The sequence below is a fragment of the Lissotriton helveticus genome, chromosome 1_1 (assembly GCF_964261635.1).
Source record: "Lissotriton helveticus chromosome 1_1, aLisHel1.1, whole genome shotgun sequence".
NCBI classification, from domain to species: domain Eukaryota; kingdom Metazoa; phylum Chordata; class Amphibia; order Caudata; family Salamandridae; genus Lissotriton; species Lissotriton helveticus.
Genome location: NC_136057.1, coordinates 286,984,161 through 287,008,031, shown reverse-complemented (window position 1 = coordinate 287,008,031; position 23,871 = coordinate 286,984,161). Strand labels below are relative to the sequence as shown.

General features: G+C 42.4%; 1 protein-coding gene across 1 annotated transcript in view; it reads left to right on the top strand.

The window, feature by feature from the left end:
* LOC144796503 (aldo-keto reductase family 1 member C1-like) overlaps nt 1-23,871 on the top strand; it is a 224,778-nt gene that overhangs the window by 30,206 nt on the left and 170,701 nt on the right. Inside the window, exons 2-5 of the mRNA XM_078668206.1 lie at nt 6,558-6,707; nt 14,712-14,879; nt 15,002-15,118; nt 21,181-21,258. Of these exons, the coding sequence (XP_078524332.1) occupies nt 6,621-6,707; nt 14,712-14,879; nt 15,002-15,118; nt 21,181-21,258 (450 nt within the window). The 5' untranslated portion in view covers nt 6,558-6,620. The remainder of the gene's footprint in view (nt 1-6,557; nt 6,708-14,711; nt 14,880-15,001; nt 15,119-21,180; nt 21,259-23,871) is intronic.

The window sequence follows — 23,871 nt, the reverse complement described above, 5'->3', positions numbered from 1 at the left end:
TCTCACAGTCTTGTATTTTCAGAATTGAAAAACTTTATAATTATTCACAGCAAAATGATTGTTATTCATTTATCAGATAGTGCTAACAAGTATTGACAAAGCCAATAGGATTGGCTTGTTTTAGGTGCCTGTCCATTATTGTGTGATATGTCTAGAAGTAAAAACAGAAAGCTCGCAGAGAAGCAGTGAAATACTGGTTAGTTGTTATACTATGGGAATCACAGGTTTTGAGTTTACATGTTTTAACCACACCCTTAATTATATAAGCTAACACATCTTATAGAAAGATGTCCTAGTTAGCTTCATAGGTCATGACCACTTTTTTCAACCCACTTACAGACCTGATGCATAGAGACAGGAAGAGTTTGCTATGAGAAAGGAAGAAAGGAGACCTGCAAATGGTGTAAAGGGACCGACGAGGAGTGTAGGGAGAAAGGCAATTGTTCAAGGACTCTGGGAATTAGCAGCAAAACGGGCACAGTGCTCATTGAAACACATATCAAGTCCAGCAAGATATACCAAGGGGCAGTGATAAATGCCAGAGGTGCATCAAGACTTGGATGATATACAGACGCATGTTAAAGAGGTGCGGGTGGCGGGTGTTTTAGGCGGAATACTGTGGATACAGATGGCGCAATGCACTGGTGTGCCTCTGGTGTACAGTGATACTGGATTAACATGCAAAGACAATGAGGAGCATGAAAATATGAAGCATGTGCCAAGAGATAGGACACATGGAGAAGCCAGGAATATCCATTACGATAGGCAGGAGGTGCATGGAAACAGGCGAAAGAGGCAGTTGGTGCTGGAGACGGAAACAGAAACAACAAATCTACTGATGGAGAAACCTGACTCTCATAGGCAGTGTGCCACACCATCGACAACAAATTTACCAATGGAGAAACTAAAAAACTCTAGTAGGCAGGACAAACACAGAAAGTGAGGAAAGACACCAATAAAAACAAGACAACTGAGACTGACACAAAAGCCATCCAGTCTTGAACAAGGATTTGCTGTGTGGGGTGTTGTATCCAATGGTGTTTGCAACAGACTGTTGGAGCTGTACGAAGTGAGACCACAATAATATTTTACTCTGACAGAGACTCTGACCTTTGTTGTCCCAACAACATTGATTGTAACTTCATTTCAATGCTTGTCTAAAAATCCCTGTCTCACCAAACTCATATTTGCAGCTGCAGCTGGGTTTCCAGAATGAAATGGGCATGGCCTGAGCACGTATCTCAGCCTCAGGTTCTCATGATACACATTAAACTTTCCTGTCTGAAGCAGGGTAAACATTGATTACTACGGATTGGCAGTAGAGCCTGCTCTATAACCACGCCCCCCTGCTTTTTAAAGCCCCAATCTTCTTCAGTGACATTTGATTATGGATTTTGTATTGCAAGCAAGCCTCAATAATAATGAGGCAGCTTACACGGCCACACTTCTCTATGGAGACAGAGGCCATGTTTTCTCTTTCCCAAGGGTACCATATTTTTTTAATAAGTAAAAACATGTCCGGATTCCTGCCACAGCTCACCTCTCTTGACTATCACAATGTTCCAGCATGACTGAATATCATTCTTCCAAACACTTATGAATGAGCAAACGTCTTGTACGTTGACTTTTGAACATACTACATGCTGTTGGTAATAGGTAGCTGCAGCTGGTGTTGCCTGGTTTGTTTTAAAAAGAATAATAGCCTGTACAAAAGTTTGACCATGCATATGCAATGACAGGTTTCACGCACATGGACACATTCAGAAAATCCACCAGAATAAGCATCAATCAACTGGCATAGATGACCTCAACATGAACCTTACCTTCTGGAAGGCAACCCTCAACAAATGAATCCCCAGCTCCTGTTCCTTGTTACAAACAATTAGAATGTGACCTTTATGAATGTTCTAATGCAGTCTTATTTAAAGACCGTTACCCAACTTCGCCTTCACTTAGCCTCTTCACCTGCCACTTACCAGTTTCCCAGCTTCCAGGACTCTGTCTTGCCAGCTCCCTTGATCTTCCCGCTTCGACCTAATCGCAAAGAAAGTCCTACATTAGTCTTGCACCTGGATGGAAAAAGACCAAGAAGAAAAGGAGAGACTCATTAACAGACTTGATTGTACTACTCTCAGTCACAACATTGTGCTGCAAACATAGGTAACCTGTGTTTTTGTTCAACTTGTACAGACTGTTGGTTGGGTTCTGCCAAAGAAGACGTGGGTGAAGCTAACCCCAATCAAATTTGCTCGTGGGTTTAATGCTGAAATCATACTCGCTACAGTTTCAAATATTTTGATAAAGGAGCATCTACAGGCAATCTAAATGAAAACAAAACTAAAGGTTAGTTGAGATTTGAAAAGCTTTTGTGAGGTGATACCTTAAGACAGTGGTTCCCAAACTTTTTTAACCCGTGGCTCCCTTGACCTAATTGGCAGTTGCCCGTGGCTCCCCACCATTTTTTTACCGGTGGGCGGGTGGGGGGGATGTAAGCAAGACCTCTGGAATACTTCCTGTTGGCTTCCTTACATTAATTGGGATTCAATGAAGGTATTAGGGATAAAAAGGATAGCAGCTGCTAGCTAGCTATTCACAAACTACCAGCAGACCATTAGTCATTCTCAGAAGTGTTGTAAGCACATCAAGTAATACCCGAATAGAGGGCAGCTGCCCATGCCTAGCGCCGGCCCTGCAGCTAGTAACTATATATTAACAAATACAGAAAACACCCTTTTCCCCACCGCTTACCTCTTGTCCTGCTGATCGCATTCCCGGCCCTGCTAGGCTGGAAATCCAATCCCAGTCACGGGTACTGCAATTTCTCCCCACGGGGTCAGGAAGGAGGGTTAGGACAAGGAGGTGACCTGGGCGTAGAGCTGTTCACCGAGCTAATGCGGTATCTCACTGCCCTAAGATTGTGGCCAGGCAGAGGAAAATAAAGTGGCCAAATGCAATGTTGCCTTAAAATATACCTCAGTAGAGTCAGGGTTAACATGCACAAAAAGCCCGTGCTGAGTAACAAGGCCCAAGGGGAGGGGGAACATTATGGTGAGAAACTCTCAGCTTGACTGGGTTGCAGCTACTTGAAAATGAATCATTCCAAATTGGGCAGAATTATGGCATTAGATGTAAGCAAACAGCAGTACCACTGAGGCCGAAACACGCTCTTCATGCTCAGGTGCGTGTGATATTGACGCAGAGATAAAACCCGTTCCTTGGGCTCTGGATGCACGCAAAATTGGGGCTTTTGAATTTGTGGCGGCCCGCGGAACAATGCAGGCAAGAGATACATGGTCTGCTGCTCCAGGTGCAGAAAGGTAGGTGAGGGTGCCGACACTGGGCTCAGTACTGGCTGGGCGCTGTGCGCTGTTTGTGCACCCGCCGCCACCGTGATGCTCTGCTTCAGAAAGGCAGAGACTAGGGGCAGGGCAACCTATACATCGCGGAGGCGGGGGGCGACGAAAGTGACACATACTTTCACACTTCCTTTCACCCCTCCCACACCCCCTCCCCGCATCTTGCGAGGTGAGATGACAGGAAGTACTTTGGCTATCTTGCGCCAGCTTAGCTGCAATACATTCCTCCTGTAGTCAGGCCCTGGTAGGGCCTAAAAAAAAAAGCATAATATACACACGGCCAGACGCTCTTTCCCACATCGTGTGCGGCGCCCCTGGCTCCTGATAACGGCGCACCAGGGCGCCGCGGCGCACAGTTTGGGAACCAGAGCCTTAAGAGATCGAGTTAATACTAGACTCAAGCCTTATTATTTGTTAGCTACCACATCTGCCAGTACCATTCATCAGACTGGTGTGAATGCCTGCTGCAGTGTTGCTGTTGGGTACATGAGCCACAGAATATCTGACTCTACATGTTCTCTCCATCCCAAATCCGTTCCCTCTGGGATTTGCCACCAGAGCAGTGTCTCCTCCTGTAAACCGAGGGCAAGTTTGGTGAGGATTCGGTAACTAGCGTCTCCGCCCCATTGGAATCATCAGGGATCCAGGTAGGTGGCTTATGACACATGAGCTAATGGCACCTAACAAAACGGATGTGGCATCAAGAGGGCCAGCATTACATTTAGGCTCCTGGTCTCGTAAAAACTTCTGACAAGCTTGGTCTGAAGCTTGTTTCAATCTCTTCAGGCACTGTACGTCTACTGTACCTTCAGGTCACATTGTTCTGTACCAAGCACTGTTAATAACCCCTTCTATGCCTACTAAATGAGTATGAAACTGCCAAAGCACAATGTACGCAAGAGAGTACCTTCAGCATCTGGTAGTTCTGAGGCAGCAGAATCAGCATTAGGCTAGGTATGCCTTACGTGATTTCTCAGACAATGTTCTAATCTAGAGTAATTGCTAAATGAGTTGGCATGTTGGGGAATATAACTAGGTCGATGATCACTTCTGCTGCAGAGATTAGTATTAAACTCATGCTACAATTCTAGTGAGATAGCTTGATAAGTTAATGTGCCTTCTGCAGAGATTGACATTTAATCATCAAAATGCCAGAGGTAGCAGAGGTGAGAACATATCCTCTTAGATCCAAGATGACATCCTAGGGCTTAAACATTAACTTAAAAACGATATGTACAGTTTTATACAGAGAGTGGTCAGTGCATTTACATATCAGTCAATGGACAAGCAAATCAGTCGAAGCATCCTGGGATGACAGTTATTTTACATGACCCATAATCCAAGTAATTCCCAGATACGTTTTTAATAGATTATAAAGCACAGGTCCCATAAATTAGATATAGCAGTAAATCCGGAAGCTATTATTGCACATGAACCGTCTGATGATGGAGTCTGAAGGATCATGGGCAGTCACATAAGCGAAGTAGAGGACAATTCAATGACCCCTAATTCAGTCACATAAACATCCCCAAGTTCAACACTGCAGAATGAGTAGAAGCTTAAGTGCAAGGTGGATCATAACCAAGGAGAGAAATCCAGGCTTGAGCTCTAAGGATATTATTAGTTCCAGTTCTCAGTGATAAAATAATGTAGATTGCTGTTACCTATATTTTGATTCCTGAGGACATGTCAGGTGCCCTTTAGTTAATTAAATTCAAACTTCAAACACTTGTGACTTTTTTTAATGCATGCGCAAACCTTCAATGGCCAGGGAAAAGACCTGAAAGGATCCCTTTCCTTTTTCTACAACCCCCACCTCAGACCTACCCTACCTATTAGGATACTACTTGTGCAGAGATTGTCCCTCTGCCCTGAAGGGCCAGCCACAGCTATACCTATTCTGTTTGAGGGTAGCTTGCACTGCTGATGGCCCTGTTGGTACTTGGTCTGTGCTTGCATTTCTGTTTTCTTCATGGTGCCCATTCCATGTAAGCAAAACAACCTCCATTGCCGATGCCCATGCTGATACCTGTTCTGTGTACGTAGGGGATGCATGTACAGAAGAGATACATCATAAAGCAGTGGTGCAAGATTTTGTGTGTGCGTGGACTTGTGATCATCGTTGTAAAATAGTGAAACCAACACAACTGACAGTGCTAGTTCTAGTGTATTATTTGCAAAGGACCATATTACAACAACTTTCAGATGGGTTCAATATAGGCTTTGCTCCAACCATTTGCTTTACTAAACCTGCCATAATTTCTTAACTGTGATTGTCAGACATGTCTCACTTTCATCTGACGGTTAGTACTTTTAACACAAACAAGTCAGTGCATCTGATTTATCCATTGAAAACAGAACTTGGAACACAACGGGCCTGATTCACAAAAGTAAATGCATATTTACCCATGTGTATATTTACTGCTACACCTTGGTGTATTCCACATTTCCGAGTAGAGATTTACACCTCTCCACTTTCAAATTTGGGGTGGATTCGCCTACAACATAATTTATGAGTGTAAAGGTATTAATAGTAATTTCGCACTAGCTGGTGGAGATATATGCAACTGTGGCAGAGTGAACCCTTTTAGAAAGTCTTGCTGTTTTGTGTGCATGTTTATTAGTATGCCCCTCCCCAAAATGTAATCTGTCACTAATTTTTTCTAAACTCCTTCCATCTAGTATTACTTATTCCCCATTTTTCCACCACTCTCCCAATCCCTCTCACATTTATTTCAAAACTGCATACCTATGTGTGTGCGGAGATCTCTGTCTCTTTGAGATGCAGCTGCACAAAGAAAATATAGGGAAGGTGGAGGCGAAGACTCTGACCATAGGTTTGTGAACTGCATGTTACAGTATGTGAGTAGTACTGCTTTAAGTACTAAATGCTGTTTGTCTCTCAAGTACCACGCCATTGAAAGCTAGGTGGTTGGATTTGTGTAAATCTATGTGGACATAAAGCGTAGCATGATCACCGATCTTGATGACAAACTACTCACGTGTCACACTGTCTTCAATGTGTTGTGACCCTTTGGTTCTGTATGTCATGACAGGATATCTTGCTGTCTACCTCAGCAAGATATGGTGTATATATACCCAAAGTGGTGCCCCCATAGTTTGCGCATGCTTGCCTTTATTTGCATTTAAGTAAAATATGTATATTACCAATCCTTCCTGTGTCAATGTTTATTTATCTAGCATCGCCACAGCTTCCATTACTAACTCCGCCGCACATCATACCAGAAGCCTGCTGGAGAGACCATGGAGCTCAACAAAGATTCCTTCATCACAATGAATGACGGACAGCGGATACCGGTGTTGGGCTTCGGCACCTATGCCCCAAAAGAGGTAAGTCTTCATCTTTCCTTCTCGTACATTTGTTGTCTTATAGGGCATTTCTCCAGATATTTAATTTAAAATATCAGTCTGAATCTCTATTATGTATGTTAGCCTCTATACCAGCTAGCTCACAGTGCCACTAGAAACCCCTCTTACCAAGGAGAGAATAGTTCTTGGCAACTATTGAACATGACAACCGTGATCCCTCAGGATCATGGAAACAGTGCGATACTTTTCGCTCAGTCACTCATGCTCACTTTGTCTCAGAGAAATACACAGAACAAATGATGGGGACAGTGTTGCGTCAGTGTGTCGGCATGGAAGACATTTTCTCCTCAGACTACCTCAGCAAGATATGGTGTATATATACCCAAAGTGGGACCCCCAGGGGATATACCTTGCTGTGTCATGTCCCTATTAGGATGACAGAAGGAATGACCCTTATACATAGTTATTATGCTGGAGATGGTGTCCTGCTGTGATTCCAAGAATCCTCATGCATAATTAATGTGTCTAGTTTACAGAGAAAACCTCATGTCATTTAGGCATTACCGTAACTAGGTAAAAGGTCAGTACTAAAAAACAGTATGCAGTGTAATGTCAGGGGAAATATAGTTGAAAGGTTTGGTTGCTACTTGAGCCTATATCGGGCACCTGCATGAAACCTAACTATCTAAAGGACAAAGCATTAATTAAATTCAAGTTTTGACTTCACAGTGGCATGTGGAGTCCTGTTACAGTTTAGAGGGGTATGGTCCCACGGTATACCTGTCGTAAATGTTTCATTTAATCATATACTGACAATGACAACTTTTGGAATGGGTGTAATTTTCAGCGTTAACTCGAAGTCAGTCTACTTTGTGATGCACTCGAAGCCCGAGATTGGTACTGTCAAGCCTTATTCTGCCTTGCAGCTGGTGTGCTAGTGACTGGCTCGATGCCTCGGGCAGAGCCCCGGAAGACCAAACGCTCCCTATGGCTCCCTAGCGTGACAGTGCCTCCCATGGGTTTTGTGTCACACATTTATTCACCACAGCTCTATAACCCCATAACTCTGTTCTGAACTCCGTTCTGATGTTTATTTTGTCAGTCTCTGCAGTATTACTGACGCACATATGACAACATCACTTCAGGAAGTTAACTGTTCCACAGGTTCTGAAAACTGCATTAACTCTACATCTAATGGATAATTTTGTTTAACGCAATTCACTGGCAATTTCTTCAACAATTAGCATGCTTGTGTTATTTAACTCATTAAACATTGTGGGTCTCATTTACACACCTTTGCCATCGGGCAGCGCTGCAAGCCTTCCTGCTGCACTGCCCTAGAGAAAAACAAAAGGCAGGAATATGCCATACCTATCAGATAGATATTTCACTGTGCTGGCGCTCAATTACCTGCAATGCGCCAACGCAGGCACCCTTGCACCACGTTGGATGCATTGTAGGGATGATTGTTTTTTGTGCAGGAATTAATTCAGGCAATTTCAGGCAATTTCCTCTTTCTATGTGTGCTGCTGAATGCTGCACATGTAGAAGGAGGGTAAAACAAGGAGAAATAATTATTTTTCCTTGTCGCACCTCCAAAGGAGAGACGTAGGATTTTTGATGCATTTGCTAGGTTTACAATTTGTTAATCGGGCAATATGTCATATGTCATGGGTGTTACGTGGGAACACCCACCGTAACGCCCATCGAAGGCCTCTCCATCCTAGTGTGAGGCAACGCAGCGCAAGTCGCTGCGTTGTCTCACTCCATATTTACATGAAAAGCCACACGGTGGCCTTACGTGGCCGTGTGGATATGGCTAAGCCCAGTGGGCTGCCGGAACATCATTATAAGCGTCATTCTAACGGCGCACAGGCCTTGTAAATGAGGCTCCGTATTTGAAGCACTTCTTACATACATCACAGCTATCTGCACCCTTCAGCTGATCACACAAGAGATCTCAACCACGAATAGCATGCTTCTTCTTTCTATTTTGCGCTTTGTTTCCAAATCAATATATAAATATTATTGCTACATGTTGGAATTATGCAAGCATACACCCCTTCTGCCCAATTTGCTCCCACATCGACGGCGTCGGAGACATAAGCAGCTGTCGGACGGAGTCCCGCCAAGATTCCCACTGTCCTGATTACGATGTGCCTTTCCGTCGAGGCTAATTTGGCGGAAAACCTCCAAGCTCGGGTTGGCAGAAAACGAAAAGAAGATGAAATCTTACCTTTTTTCGGATTCCCACTTCAGGTCCCATTTTGAACCCTATGGTTTAGGTCCTCCTGTTGTGCTACCACTTTATCACAATGCTCAGCCACCTTGTTGTCAACGGAATCCAAGTGAGGCTTCTGTGTCATCTGTCTCACTATGAATTGCCCGTTAACATTAGTATTTGTCTGTGTATTCTTACATTGCTCTTACCTGCAAATTTGTTTGTGTCATGCATGATTGCGCATCTTACCACTTATTGTGTTAAAATGAACACACCTGTATTGACGCATAAGAATATTGTGGGTTACGGTGTTGTGCTTGTGATGACTGTCGGTGTACATACATTAGTGTGTGTATGTTGGTGTTCTATGCAATATGTAAGAAATGGACATTACACATTGCCTACATATACATCATGACACATTCACAACAAATATATGTGTATTGAGATAAGGATAAGTAGTATTTTTCTGTGTCCACACCAGCAGGGCCTCACTCCTTCAGGACTCTGACACCCAGACATCCCCATTACAATGGGAACATCTAAATTAGCTCAGTGCAATCGCGCCGACTTGGCGGCGACAGAGCACTGTTAGCCAGCATAGAAGACACCGCCGTAGCGGAGTCCTGTCTATTGCCTCAACATCTAAATACAGTGGGTGGACTGCCGTCAGCTCAATAGAGTACTCATACCGCCACCGCAGCAGGACAATGGTACCGCCAAGATCTAAATCCGGCCCTAAGCTGTGGATATAACAAAAGTATGTTCTCAAAAATATACCAACCAGTTAAAAAGTCATTATTCTATTATGCATATAGCCAAAGTAGGTGCCAACATCAAAGCTCAACCATCCATTGGAAGAAAAGGAAGAGGTACTATATGCTTCTCAACCTGAACAATGTTCTAGGTGTTGATCTTTATTTCGTTTGTCCTATTTTAAGAAGTGTCTCAATATAGCTCTTGAATACTGGAAGTGCAATACAGTAGGACACTTTAGTAATGTTTGTACAGGAACTAACGTGTTATTCTCAGGAGTGTTCAAAGACCAAGGTCTTTCTGAAGAATATGACATGGTAGAAAGCAAAATAAATGAATTGGTACTTTCCTTAAATGTTGTGGAAGTAGGATGTGTTCAAAACAATAGACGGAACAGTGAGCCTCATGTGCCCGTAACTCTTGAGGGTATAGATATTCAACTAATTCTAGATTCAGGTGCAAGGATCACAATGATTTTGATAGAAAGGCACAAAGAACATTGATCTAAGAAAATATTATCACCTACAGATGTAACAACTAATGCCTTTGAAGGTAGCAAAATGAACCGTTAAGCTAAGTATATGAGGCTCACAAGGAAATGAATCTGTTAGTTCTGACAAAAAACAAAATGAGGGAGCATATGCATCGACCTACTACGCGTCAATAATGCTATTTTGGTAGAGAATTGTGACCTGACTTACATAGAAGATTTGATCACACCTATGGGTAAGTTCAAACTTATTACCAAATTAGGTCTTCGAGTTTGATAAACTACTCAAAATTTTGCAAGAAATTGTAGGGAGACAAAAGCATTTTTTTGTGTGAACAAGGTAGAATACTTGGTACATCTGCTATCCAGTAAGGGGTTAGTTATACCGTATTTTTTGGGAAGGATGTTCTGTGTGCTGGATTTCATAAGGAAACATTTTCAGCAGGACTAACCTAGTTTCTGTTTCCAGCCCGAGCTCCTAAGCACTCTGTCTGACCTTGTGCATGACCATATAACTGCGAGTGTGGATTGGTGTTTTTAGGAGCAAAATTTACCTTAAATATTTGAAATTGCATATCTGCAGTTCTACTGATTGGATCGTTGTCGGTTTGGTGTTAATTAATTTATTATATTTTACCCTATATTTCTACATTGTTGTGGGATTTGTGCTGTGGTTTCACTTTCTTCCTGTTTGTATGATGCTTAAATACCTTACACATTTCCTCTTAGGTAAGCCTGACTACTTGTGTGCCAAGCTACCAGAAGGTTGAGCAGAGGTTAATTTAGTGACTTCTTGTGGTTCACTCTGACACGGATGGTAGCAGTTCATTGAGACGGGCTAAGCAAACACAAGATGATGGACCGAGTACTGAAACCTTTCAGCCACTCATCCCCAGTCAAGAGATCTGGGTTTAATCCACTGTTCTTTTGCTCACTATTCCACCCCAGGTTGGACCCAGCCATATGCAAATCAGTCCTGACCCTGCTCCTCATGAGAATAGGCCAGCCAGAACTGCCACTCCAGGTACTCTCTGGACTGGAAACAAGCATCCTGGGACCGGTTTCTGGGTATTAACTTTGAGAAGGGCTCACATCCCCTCAACAAGAAATCCAATTTCTCACAGTTTGCAAAACAGATGGAGGACACAGAACTGTGTAAGGTCATGAATTTCATTACGTCAGGATGGCCTAAGAAAAGTCTGTAAGCCTACATCTGCAGTCTTATTGCAAATGGGCAGATAAATTATCTTTGAAAAATGCTTTGCTTGTAAAATGTGTTGTTAGTTCTGCCTCACTGTTTAAAACTGAGAATTTTGGAATCCGCGCATGTGGATCATTTAGGAATGATTGCCACTAAACACAATTAGATGTAATTTTTGGTGACCTAATATTGATGGAGAGAAATGATTGGTACGTGCCTGTGCACAATGTAGTTGTAGCAGTAAGCATTTTGTCGCATCCGCTCCCATTCCAATTCATGTAGAATGTTGTAATGTGACAGAGGTTGGCAGTTGATTTTCTGGGTCCATTCAATGTTCTTCTAAATTATATGAAATGCATGATAGTTATGATGGACCATTTGTCGAGGTGGGTAGATTTGAAGTGTGCAGCTGAACCTACCACCACTAGTGTCATATGCTTTTTTCCAAGACGTTTTTGCTAGGGAGGGAGATCTCAATGAAGTGTTGACAGATAATAGAGCCCAATTTACTTCATCTGCAATTAAAGAGTTTTTGTATAGGTGTGGAATTAAACACCTCCCACAACACTTTATAACCATCAAGCCAATGGATAGAGTGGATAGTGTTGATGCCATTAGGGGCGCACTTTGAGCCTACATGACCACACCACATGTGATTACTGTGGATATTAACCATTCTGGATTCTCAAGGCTCTGATTCAGAAGTGTGATGTGCATGTCTCTAACTGTGGTGACAAGTCAAACAATATGGGCCCGATTCACAGAATGAACTTAAGACTCAATCCTAAACTTACTACTATTTTGGTATTCACAGAATGCACTTACTACTTTTGGCATTCACAGAATAAACTTACTTCTTTTGGTATTCACAGAAGTTAGGATTTTGTCTTAAGTTTGTCTTAAAACAGACTTAAGACTGACTTAAGTTAGGATTTTATCTGTCTTAAGACAAAATCCTAACTTCTGTGAATACCAAAAGTAGTAAGTTAATTCTGTGAATGCCAAACGTAGTAAGTGCATTCTGTGAATACCAAAATAGTAGTAAATTTAGGATTGAGTCTTAAATTCATTCTGTGAATCGGGCCCTATGATCATGCCTCAATGAAAGAAGGATGAAGAGGAAAGGAGTGTTTGTTGAAGCCCGGGGTTGTATCAGATAATTCGGTTTGCATTGACAATCCTTTTTTGTTGAGGTAAGGCTTGTCTAAATTTAGAGAAGCAGGTCAGATAGTGATGGTACAAAGTAATGCTGTGAATATAGCAAATGGTCAGTGGTGAAATGTGTCGCGTCTGGGTAAAGCTGTGCTTGATTGGCAGAGTAACAGAATTGATGTGACTGATAGAGGGGTGATGGCAGGAGGCACAGTAGTGAGGTTGATAGGGTGGACATACTGAGTAAACATGTGAATTATGGTGAGATGAACAAGCCAAGCAAGGACAGTGGGAGACAGAACCTGCCATTCTTGGGCCATAAGAATTCCTCCCAAGTTCTTGAACTGAGCTGGAGAATCCATCAGTAGCTGAATTCCTTGCCAGTTATTTGACTCAAATGTTGGTTTACTGTCTGGTGAATAGATTGAGGATGTATCTTTTAATATTGTATTTTCTGTTTTTTAAGGGGGGGGATGTATGACATCTGCATTCTCTGTAACCTCCTATCAAGCTTGTGATATAATGTGTTGAGGCGTGCTCACTGGTGGGCCATAAGTTCAGTTATAGAATGTACTTTGTTGTGATCTAGAGACAGTTATTGGGAGCTACCTGTGCACTTTACAGCAGCCTCATCTTATCTCACTTTTATCATTAAAAGTCTTTATTGGATAACTTCTGGAGTTGACTCATTACTGCAGTTACTGGAGGAAAAAGGGGTACAAGGAGGAGTAATGTTGAGTGGATGATCTCAAGAAAAATGGCAAAGGAAAGTAATAGAGATGATTGCTTTAAAGCTACATGTTTGCAAGAAGTAGCTCTTAATAGAGAAAAATAGCAAAATCAGCATCTTCTTGCAGGTGTCCATAAGCATAACTAAGCGAGTATTTACCATCAAATAAGACTTTGGGATTTCAAGTGTTATTCAACATTGTATTGTGGTTCTCCCGTTCTGTCAAAATCTTAAGATGCCCTAAGTTTTTAAGGAATCCAAGTCCTAGTTGCACTTTCTGGAGTGCCAGGGTGTCCTGGGATGATATTCCTGAACTGAAGTCACTCCGCATCTTCAGATCTGCCTGTCTAAATATGAATTAGGCAGATGGAAGCAGAGCACTGCTGCTTCCAGCCTGTATCTGGTAGACAAATGGGTCTGCTTTTTCTTTCAAAGTAACAGTAAATATCCTAAGAGCATTTGAAGTAATGAATGATACATATTTCCAATCCTCTACAACAGTGTATAACGGTGCATATGCAGGGGAACAATGGGCAGGCGGCAACTGTGTGGAGAAATACTGTGAAACAAAGTCAGAGCCTTGAAATCGTAGAGTGATGCTTAAAATGTAAAAAAAATAGCAGAGATTTAAAGTGGGCGGATTTCAACAGTGTTGTAGATCTGGTCCACGAGAAAGAGCAGCTCTTTATCTAAAGACAGGATACAACTCTGTGTGCTTACTATGAGCAAGGTATTCTACCCATTCTCATTAACTGTGAGGCAGAGGTCTGACTTGAAGTCAATGAGTGAGGATTGTTTACAAGGTTGGCTCTTGCTATAGAGCAGGTGGGCAAAGACTGGTAGACACACATACCCACACACATACGTGCTCACACACGCTCTCGTTCCGCTCTGCCTCGCCCTCTTTCCCCTTAAGAACAGAAGCTAGAAATTTTAACTAGCCATTGAAGGTCCTACTTTTATTCTTGTGTACCAAGCCTTTTTAATAAGTCACCATTGCTATGAATTGGGTCTTACTGCTGGCTAGCTCCATATAATACCAATAAATAAAGAGGTAGGCACCAGACACGTTACTGGTGCCAATACCAACATGTTTTACACCCCCAAAGGCGGACAAGTGCCATTGTTAGTATATGACTGTTAAGCATCTATACCAGATCATCTCATAGCCACAGAATGGTAATGTTGGAAGGAAATCTACACGCTTTTCTTTTCATAGTTTGTGTCCAGCACAGCAATCTCTAACTGTTATAATAGAAATCTACTCAATAGCACCCTTTACAGGTAAGCTATCCTACTCCTGAAGGTGTGTAACAGTCAGCATTTATTAAAAAATGTGACCATTTTCTTAAATAGTTGTCCGTCTGGTAATACGCATTTTGTTGGGTTTCATACACGCACCTACGTACTTTTTGACTTTTATTGAATGAGACACAATCTCACAACCCCGACTTCATTGTTGACTGATGCTTTAGGTGCCGAAAAGTCAAGCCAAGGATGCTACGAAACTGGCCATCGAGCTTGGCTTCTGCCATATTGATTCAGCCCACTTCTACCAAAATGAGGTGGAGGTTGGCGAAGCAATTCGTGAGATGATCGCAAAAGGCGTGGTGACGAGGGAAGAGATATTCTACACTGGAAAGGTAATGTCTGAAAAAAAGCATTCGGATGAGATTTTCCAGTTAGAAGATGTTTGTGTCTGCTAGTAAAATGTGACCAGTATATTAAGGTACAATTGATTTATTTTGTGGTTTTATTGCTACAGCTGTCGCCAAATTATAACTCCCCAGAGATGGTCCGTTTGTGCCTGGAGAAATCACTAAAGGATCTTCAACTGGACTATATGGATCTGTTTATCATTCATTGTCCCGTGAGCGTTCCGGTAAGCTTCACAAGGAGTGGCAATAGACAGACGTTTGTAATGAACAACTTACTTGAATCAGTTAGGTATTTAGATTGTAGGCTGATTTAGTAAACAGAGTATTATACAGATAAACAGATGATGGAAAATTGACAGGTATGCAGATTAAAGAGCATAGAATAGATAGATTGTTTCATCAAACAGTAGAGAACTGTATAGGATTGATAAATGAAGTGATCAGTCGACTAATGGGTGGAGTAGTAGTAACACATAGATTGATATATTTTCAGACATGAGAAGACACAACATTGTTACATAGCTAATCAGATTTTTAAAAGTATGTGTTGTAGATGCACAGAACACTGGCATAGCTTTATGATCATCGAGAAGCACAGGTACTAGACATCGACCACCTGCTTGAGACTAAAGTACCAGGAGGCATGCTATGGAACCTGCTGGATGCTGAGGTGTTTCTTGATGAATGTTTGGGAACCCAGGGCTGGCTGTCAGTGTGAGTGCAGAGTAGAATATAGTATGTTGCATATTTGAAGACCTGTACTCAGTTGCAAATAAATAGGGATGTTAATGGGTCACCGTGCTGGTTGGGCTCAGCTCTACAGCAGATCAAACTATTGGCTCGTGGGTCACTGTCTAATAGGTTTATTGAACAACAATTGTCATTCTGTAGGGCAAAGTCAAATAACTAGTATATTGGCATGAGTACAGTAATAAGCATGCAGTTTACCCAATCGGGAAAATAGTAGTCATTTTGCAGGAAAAACCGTCAATCTGCAGCAGTTGTGTCTTTATGGTTGTAGATGTTGAAGACAGTCGCCAATCAAATGAATCCCTGGAGCAGTCTCAGATTAAGCAAGGCTACATTTAAAGTAGTTTCACCGAAACAAGTTAGCAATAGAAGCTCCATCCATTATCAATGACATTCTGCCAGCCAGGCAACAAGAAGAAGTGGAAACAGCTCAAGGAAGAGAACCTTCATGTTACAGACCAATGTAACTGGTCAGGAACTCTCCTTTTATAGTACTAGTGTAGGTGAAATACTAGTGCTTGAGCTTTGACAGTAGGTAGTGCACTGTCCAGAATTCTGCACCAGTACTGTCCTGAGATTGTTTAATCAAAGCATAAACCAGACATATTATGAAGGCCAACTCATCCAAAGGGCTAGCTAACAAATAATATTGAACTGCAGACATTTGACTACCATTTGGTCACAGAAGTCCTTCCCAGTACCCCCTGTATGGAAGTGAGTCTATGAACAAACCACTCCACAGTGGGTAGATCTCCAGTCCCCTGCATGCTCACTGGCTTCCCTGCCGATATTGGTGTCTCCGTTATGACTCCGCTAATGGTAATCTATTACTGGACATGTTCTCCTGTCCTTTCTTCCAGCAAACGTGTGATCAGCTCCCATAGTATTCCTGCTAGTCCTTCCCCTGACATCAGTAAATAATCTAGTACAGTACAGTTGCATTTGACAACACAGGATCAGCTGTGATGCTAACATATGTGAGAATTGAGAGTCGATCCTGAAATATTTATAAACAAGCATTGGCATAGCCAATTGGTCTCGCTTTTGGAACCTTCTAAGTAATTAATTATGCAGCACAATATCCTTGGTGCAATAACATCAACTTTGCATGGCAAAAAACTTATAAGGTCCCAAAGGCGAGACCTATTGGCTAAGCAAATAGTTTTTTTTGTTATGGGGGTGGCATAATTAACAGGAGGGTGAAGGTTATTTAGTCAGTTATTTAGGTAGTTAGTGAGAGTGATTTTCGAGAGTAAGTCAGTGAGAAAGAGTCAGTTAGTGAGAGAGTGAGAGAGTTAGTTAGTCAGTTAGTTAGAGTGAAAGAGTCAGGTTTCAGTAGATTCAGTGGTATAGGTAATAGGGTACAGGCACCTGTAGGTAATTTCACTAGGTATTTTGCAAAGCTCCTGAGTAGTAAAGGTGCTCAAATGGGTAGAGAGAACCACCTGCCTCTCTAGGTTCTGTGGCAAAAGCATTAAGACATCAAAAAATGTATCCCACAGCACACATAAAGTAAAACTGCTGTATTCCAATTTGAATCACACATCCAACACAATAAGTCAATCTGTTAATTTTCTGTTTTTCTTTCTTTTTCTTTTTTCTTTCATCTTCACGATTTTATTTAGTGAATAGTTCCCAATCCAACACGTGTTTCGTCAGCTCAGTAAAGTTGTACATACGACTTGTTCACCGCTAGGTAGAAAACAATACCATATTTTACATTATTCACAGTCGCATCCATTTGTTAAATCATAACAAATGTGCTCCCCGGGGAATTCCAAGTGACATGGTGCCAAACAAACATTTGCACCTCAAAACCTAGTGCATATTAATGCATATGGTGCAAACAGTGATATTACAATTAAAACATGAAGCATCATGTTGTGCAAAAAGGCGAATGTCCACATACATTAGGTGGGCTTATAGAGTAAAAAGTGTGCGTGATAGTGATTGTCTATGTGATGAAAATTGTTTCTATATGTTTTGTTAGACTTGTTATTTTAAGCAAAGTCTCATTGTGTCACCCAGTGACAAAAAACTAAAAACACCATCGAAAACTTCATGATGAGACCTAAGTAAGGATCACAGTTGTATTTAATATCACAATTTTGAGACAACCAACCTGAACAAATTCACTGTATTGCGATCTGTGAGGAGAACACAGGAGAAAGCACAAATATGTGTATTACTCTCAGGACTAATCCTGGAGGGAATGAATAAGTAGAACCATCACATTTAATATATGTGTGAGAAACTACATATGAGATAGGCAGTATATATGTGTGTTGGAGTATATAAATGCCTATAAGTGAGTGTGTGATTGTGAGAGTGGCTATATGGATGAGTGTGTGCTTGAATCAGTGATTGTATAAGAGCGTAAGAATGTGCTAGTATTTGTATGAGTAAGTGAGCTGGTGTGTGTATAACTGTATAGGTGAGTAAATGGCGTGTCCTCTCCTTTGAGGTTTAATTTCTGTAAAAAATTAAGCAGGTCCTCCTGTCAGCTCCTCCTGCGACTGTTCTCCTTTCCAGCTTGGCCGCAGTCTGTTTTGCCTTTTCTACTTGTTTTTCTGCCATCTGTTTTGCCTTTTTCTGCTCATTTTCTGCTCTCTGTTTTGCCTCTCCTGCTCATTTTTCTGTTCCTTGTTTTTCCTTTTCTGCTCGTTTTTCGAACCTCCATTTCGCTTTCACAGCTCTTTTTTTAGCCCTCTGTTTTGCTCTTTTCTGCTCTGTTTTGCCTTTTCTATCCTATGTTTTGCCTTTTCTACTAGTTTATCTGTCCTCTATTTGCCTTTGCTGCTTGTCCCCCGTTTTGCCTTTTCTAACTCTTTTTTCTGCCATCTGTTTTGGCCTGTACTGCTCTGTTTTGCCTTTTCTGCCCTCACTTTAGCCTTTTCGACCCATTTTTCATCCCACTGTTTTGCCTTTTCTGCTTGCTTTTCTCCCTCTGTTTTACCTTTTCTGCTCTATTTTGCCTTTTTGTCTTGCATCTCTGCTCTCTGTTTTGCCTTTTCTGCTCATTTGTGCAATGGGGAGGGGGATGCGTGCCCCCCTCTTCTGGCCAATTTTAGTCCTGGGACCCATTCTGCTGGACCTGGCCATGTCTACCTGAGTACCTTGGCCCCACCCAGGGCACCCAGTGTGCTTTGATGGGGTGTTGTGTAGTTTCTACAAATCTATTTAGGATCTGCGCGTTTGGACAACATAAACTAAGGGATTGATGTCCAGACTGATTCCAGACACCCCTGAAGGATATGTTAGTCTATAGACCAGCTAGCTCACAGTGCCACTACAAGCCCCGCAACCTCACTAAGGAGTGAATAGTTTCTGGCACTCATAACCAGCACACTGGACTACGAAAACCCCCTCAATGCAGGGATCAACAAATCTCTGCTCCGCAAACTCCAGACCATACAGAACACCGCAGCCAGACTCATCTTCGGTATCACTCGGCACAAATACATCACCCAACACCTGCGGAACCTCCAATGGCTCCCCATTGAGAAGAGAATTACTTTCAAGATTCTCACTCATGCCTACAAATGCCTCCACAACACTGGACCCCAATAGCTCAATGAGGAAATTTCCTTCCACGTACCCAAGGGAAAACTCCGATCCGCCAACCTTGCCCTCGCCAAAACTCCATGCATCCGCAGAGCCAGAACAGGCAGAAGAGCCTTCGCCTGCATCGTGGCCAAGACCTGGAATGAGCTCCCGATCAATATCAGAAGTGCCCCCTCCCTGAACATCTTCAGGAAGGCGCTCAAGACCTGGCTCTTCGAATAAACAGAGCTGCTTACCCCCGTGCCTTGAGACCCTCACGGGTGAGTAGTGCGCTTACAATCCCCATGATTGATTGATTGATTGATCGATTGTTTGAACCCTAACTAGATATGTCGAAGTGTACCTAGCAAATATATAGGTGAAAAGCCAAGAATCTCCCTAGATCAGAGCCAAACTCTCATCCGATTACCTGATGTGAGAGAACGGAAGACCCCCGTCTTGGTCTTGAGTTGGACACTGAGCAAGGGATGTCAGACCACTGCGTGCTGGAGTGTCTGCGTGCAGGATCTCAGCGTCTCATATCAGCATGTCCGCATGGAAGCTTCTTCTCCTCAGCGAAGATGTGGTACTTCTATACCCGAAAGGTACCCTCAGGTGTTCTTCCTAGATGTGGTCATGTCGGCCAAGAATGACGATAGTGGTGACCCTAATAAACAGTTATTATGCAGAAGATGCTAATCCTGCTGTGATACTGAAAATCCTTATGCATAATAATTTAGGCTAGTTTTAGGCTTTGTTTTTGGAGAAAAGCACACAACCTTTATGCGGCATCTAACTAGGTAAAAGGTAAACGCCAGAACCGTTATGTAGAACAATGGTAGGACAAATGTAGGTTGCACAGCCCCCTCCTATATTTGGCACGTTCGGCACTGGGGAGGTTGTGGTCCCATTCTTTAATATTTATGTGGCCCAGCAGAGGTGGTTGTCCCTGGTGGTCTGCAAGCCCCCCATTAGTATTTTCTTTAGTCCCGGGGAGGTGGTGGTCCCCGGGGCATATTTGATCCGCAGGAGGAGAGGGTCTGTGCGACCCCCACCTCCTTTAATTGAAGCCACAAGGAGGTGAGAGGGGTCCCCGGGCCCCTCTTTTTAATTACAATAAAGCCCAGCAGAGGTGGGGGTCCCCAGGGCTCCTTAGAGCCTCAAGAGGATTGCCCAGTGTGCCCTTTTCTTTATTTTTAAATGTGTATGCATGCCCCGGGACCTGGGCCACCCAGTGGCTTTTTTAAAAACAAGCGCTGGAGCCCTTGCTTGGTTGTTTCTTTTTTGCGAATCCGTCACAATTTTCATCGCAAAAACTTAAAAGATGCTTGTTAGCCCTGGCGGAGTCCCAAGGCTAGGGGATCAAGGTATTCCTACCCTGCCCCCTTTTCTATTTTTTTAATCTTTTTGTTTTAGACTTGGCTGAGTTCGAGTCCCAATATGGCTACCAACACATCCTGGTTGAAGTGTTGGCAGCTCACTGTACAAGATCAGGATGGGCTTAAATTAATAATGAAAAGAAATGTGACATGCATTTGCAAATACAAGGGGTAGATGAGCATACTGTTAAGAAGACACAGTCCTCAATGATGGGGAGTTGGAAAGCCGTTTATTCTGAACTCTCAATGCAGATCACTCCCAGGTTTGTGCTCACAGCTTGTTGTCTTCATTGTTTCTCCTCAACCACCCTTCTGTAACCAAATCAACATTCCCAATACTAACACAATCAAACTTCAAACACACACCCACACACAGAGCACTTGACAATACATCCATGCAACACACATAAACAGAACACACACAAACACACAATACGTCATTACACACACTTTGAAAACCCAGGTGCAGCAGAGGTAGATGGCTACATTCTGAAACTAAGAATAGGTACACATTTTAGACAGGTTGTGATTTTCTGCGCCGATGCGCCTTAAAAACACATAGTGGCATAACTTTGTAGTTGTGCTTTTACCTTATGCTTCTGTTTCCTTTTCAGCCTGGAGACAGCTTTTTTCCTCTGGATGAAGCTGGAAAAGTCATCTGCTTGAATACTGACCTGCGCGCCACATGGGAGGTATGGAATAGTAAAACAAGGATTGCAAAGAGGAGGGATTTTCAGACAGTGGGTGGTCTGAGATATCTCCATTGATGATGGTTTAAATTTGTTTTTATAAAACAAAAGGAAAAGTCAACATTTGAGTAAGGCATGTTACAAACGACTGCTATATCTTGGCAGCTGTGACATACTACATCAAAGAATAAGTGTTTGCCCAGTGTGCTTATGTTTTAAAGCATTCTCTTTAGAAGTATCCAGGATTACACAGCAAAAACAGACCAAGGACGAGATTAGGGTTTGGTGGACAGGGTACTCCATTACAAATGCGATAGATTGCCCTGCCAGCCAAACCCTCAGTCCACCTCTCTCAGTTAGAGAGAGACCTTTTTTCCTGTCTGCCACTGACGGGAAAAGCCTGGCCGTGGGGATAGGAAAAAACATAAAAGACACTCCCGGGATTTGGGGTTGATTTCGTTTTTTAGTTTTTTTTGTTGTTTTTTTTAAACTCCCTCTGTGAGTTTGTTTTTGAAAAAAAAATATATGTCTGTAAAGTATGACTCTAGAAGCAGGCGGTTGTAAGAAGTTATTTATTAAGTATAAGACAACACACCATGAGCTTATGTCGCCTGGAAGAGAACTCCACCTACTAACTGCCAAACTCATTGTCAACTGTCACCATAGAACACACAGCTGTCAACATTCCAGCTGACACCTAACCAATAGCGCGCAGGGGAGCAGCACGTGCAGGGGAGGGTAAGGGAAAGGGAGAAAGGGCTAAGTCCTAACACATCTCCTTCCCTAAAGAACATAAAGTTGTAAACTTACTACAAGTAGAGCTGTAATGTAACTAACAGAGCTAATCACAAACAAAGTCTTTGTATTTGCTGGGTTTGCTCAGAATGTGGCCAAAGCTACTTGAGCTGGCCCTTGCTTCGCCAGCACCACTAATAGACATACTCCCTGGGTCTATCGGGGGTCTATCCCCAGAACCTGACGAGTTACTTGTCTCATTCGAATTGTGATTACACTCCGCATCTTCACTCTCCGATTTCTCTTCTTCATTTTCTGTAGTACTTGTGTCCAAATTGTCCTGTGTTGCTTTGGATACATCCGAGCTAAGATTCCTATACTCGCCAATAGATTCAATTAACTCATGTTCCAGACCCATACCGGTATCATAGTTTACTAAAGGTGTACCAGTGCAATCATCCTCCAGCTCCGATTCGTCTTCCTCATCTTGCAACCAATTTGAGTCATGTCTTTCGTGCACGGTTCTTTGTTCTATCCCTTTTTGTTCTTTTCCGTCCGAACCATGACACACAGAGATTTAGAAGCATGCCACACTCTTCCATCACTGAGTAAGGCCGAGTTACAAAAAACTTCAACAACATCTAAAGGTGCTGTATACCTATTTTCCCCCTTGACAATATGTCCACTTTTTTTAATTTTCACTTTGTCCCCAACTTTGATACTGACTTCTTTGCAATTTTTGCTTATGTCGTACTTTTCCTTGTATGCTGCTTGTGCTTCTTTTATCCTTTCCCTGATATCCTCCACAGACCATTCCGTTACTCTCGCCGACTTGATCCATCCAATATTGTCTTTTGAAATGGGGGTTCTTTCTCTCATAATTTCAATAGGGCTCACTAACGTTTTTTCACCAGGAGTAATTCTGTACCCCCAAATCATTTTGTTCACTTCATTTCTCCAACATTTACCATTGTTGTTAGCTAATTGGATTGTTCCTGTTATCATCCTGTTAAATCTTTCTACGGCTCCATTTCCGGCCGGATGATAGACCGAGGTAGTTTTGTGGGTGATGCATTCCTTTCTACGAATCTTTTGAATGTGTCCGAAGTGAATTGGCTGCCATTATCACAAACAACGGTTTTAGGGATTCCTTCCCTCGTGAATAAATCGTCCAGGAATGTCATTAGATCACTTGTTTCCACCTTCCTGCATACCTTTATTTCTGGCCACTTAGAAAAGTGATCCACTAACACCAGTATATACACTAGCTCATCCTGCCACTTTATAGGTCCAGTTATATCCAAGCCAACCCTTTCCCATGTCGTGTTTGGGCAAGCCAATGGTTGCAGAGGTGGTCGGAGGGTTGTATGCGTTTTATCTGAATTTTCACATACAACGCAGTCCCTTACAGCTCTTTCTATTTCTATATCGCAGCCTGGCCACCAATACCAACATTTTATTCTTTGTTTGGTTTTATTTATGCCCAAGTATCCCTCATGGCATATTTTCATTATTCTCTCTCTAAGCGTCTTGGTTGGTATGACTTTCCCTCGTCTTAAGATGAGTTTGTCTTCCACGGATAGCTCATTTCTCAATTCCCAAAATGTTCTTAATTCAGGTTCCTGACATTTTTTCCTTGACCACCCCTTTATAATGAGCTCACGTACTTTTTGTAATGTTTTGTCCTTAAGCCAACCTTGGGTCCACTGGTCCTGCAGAATAGTGGGGAATTCTTCACTGATACTTGCCACACACAATTCTTCCTCCTCTACTTCTTTCTCCACATTTTGTAATGGCAATCTACTTAGAAAATCTGCCACCACGTTTTTAACTCCCGGCAAGTACTGTACTTCGTAATTGTAGTCTAAAAGCCTTATGGAT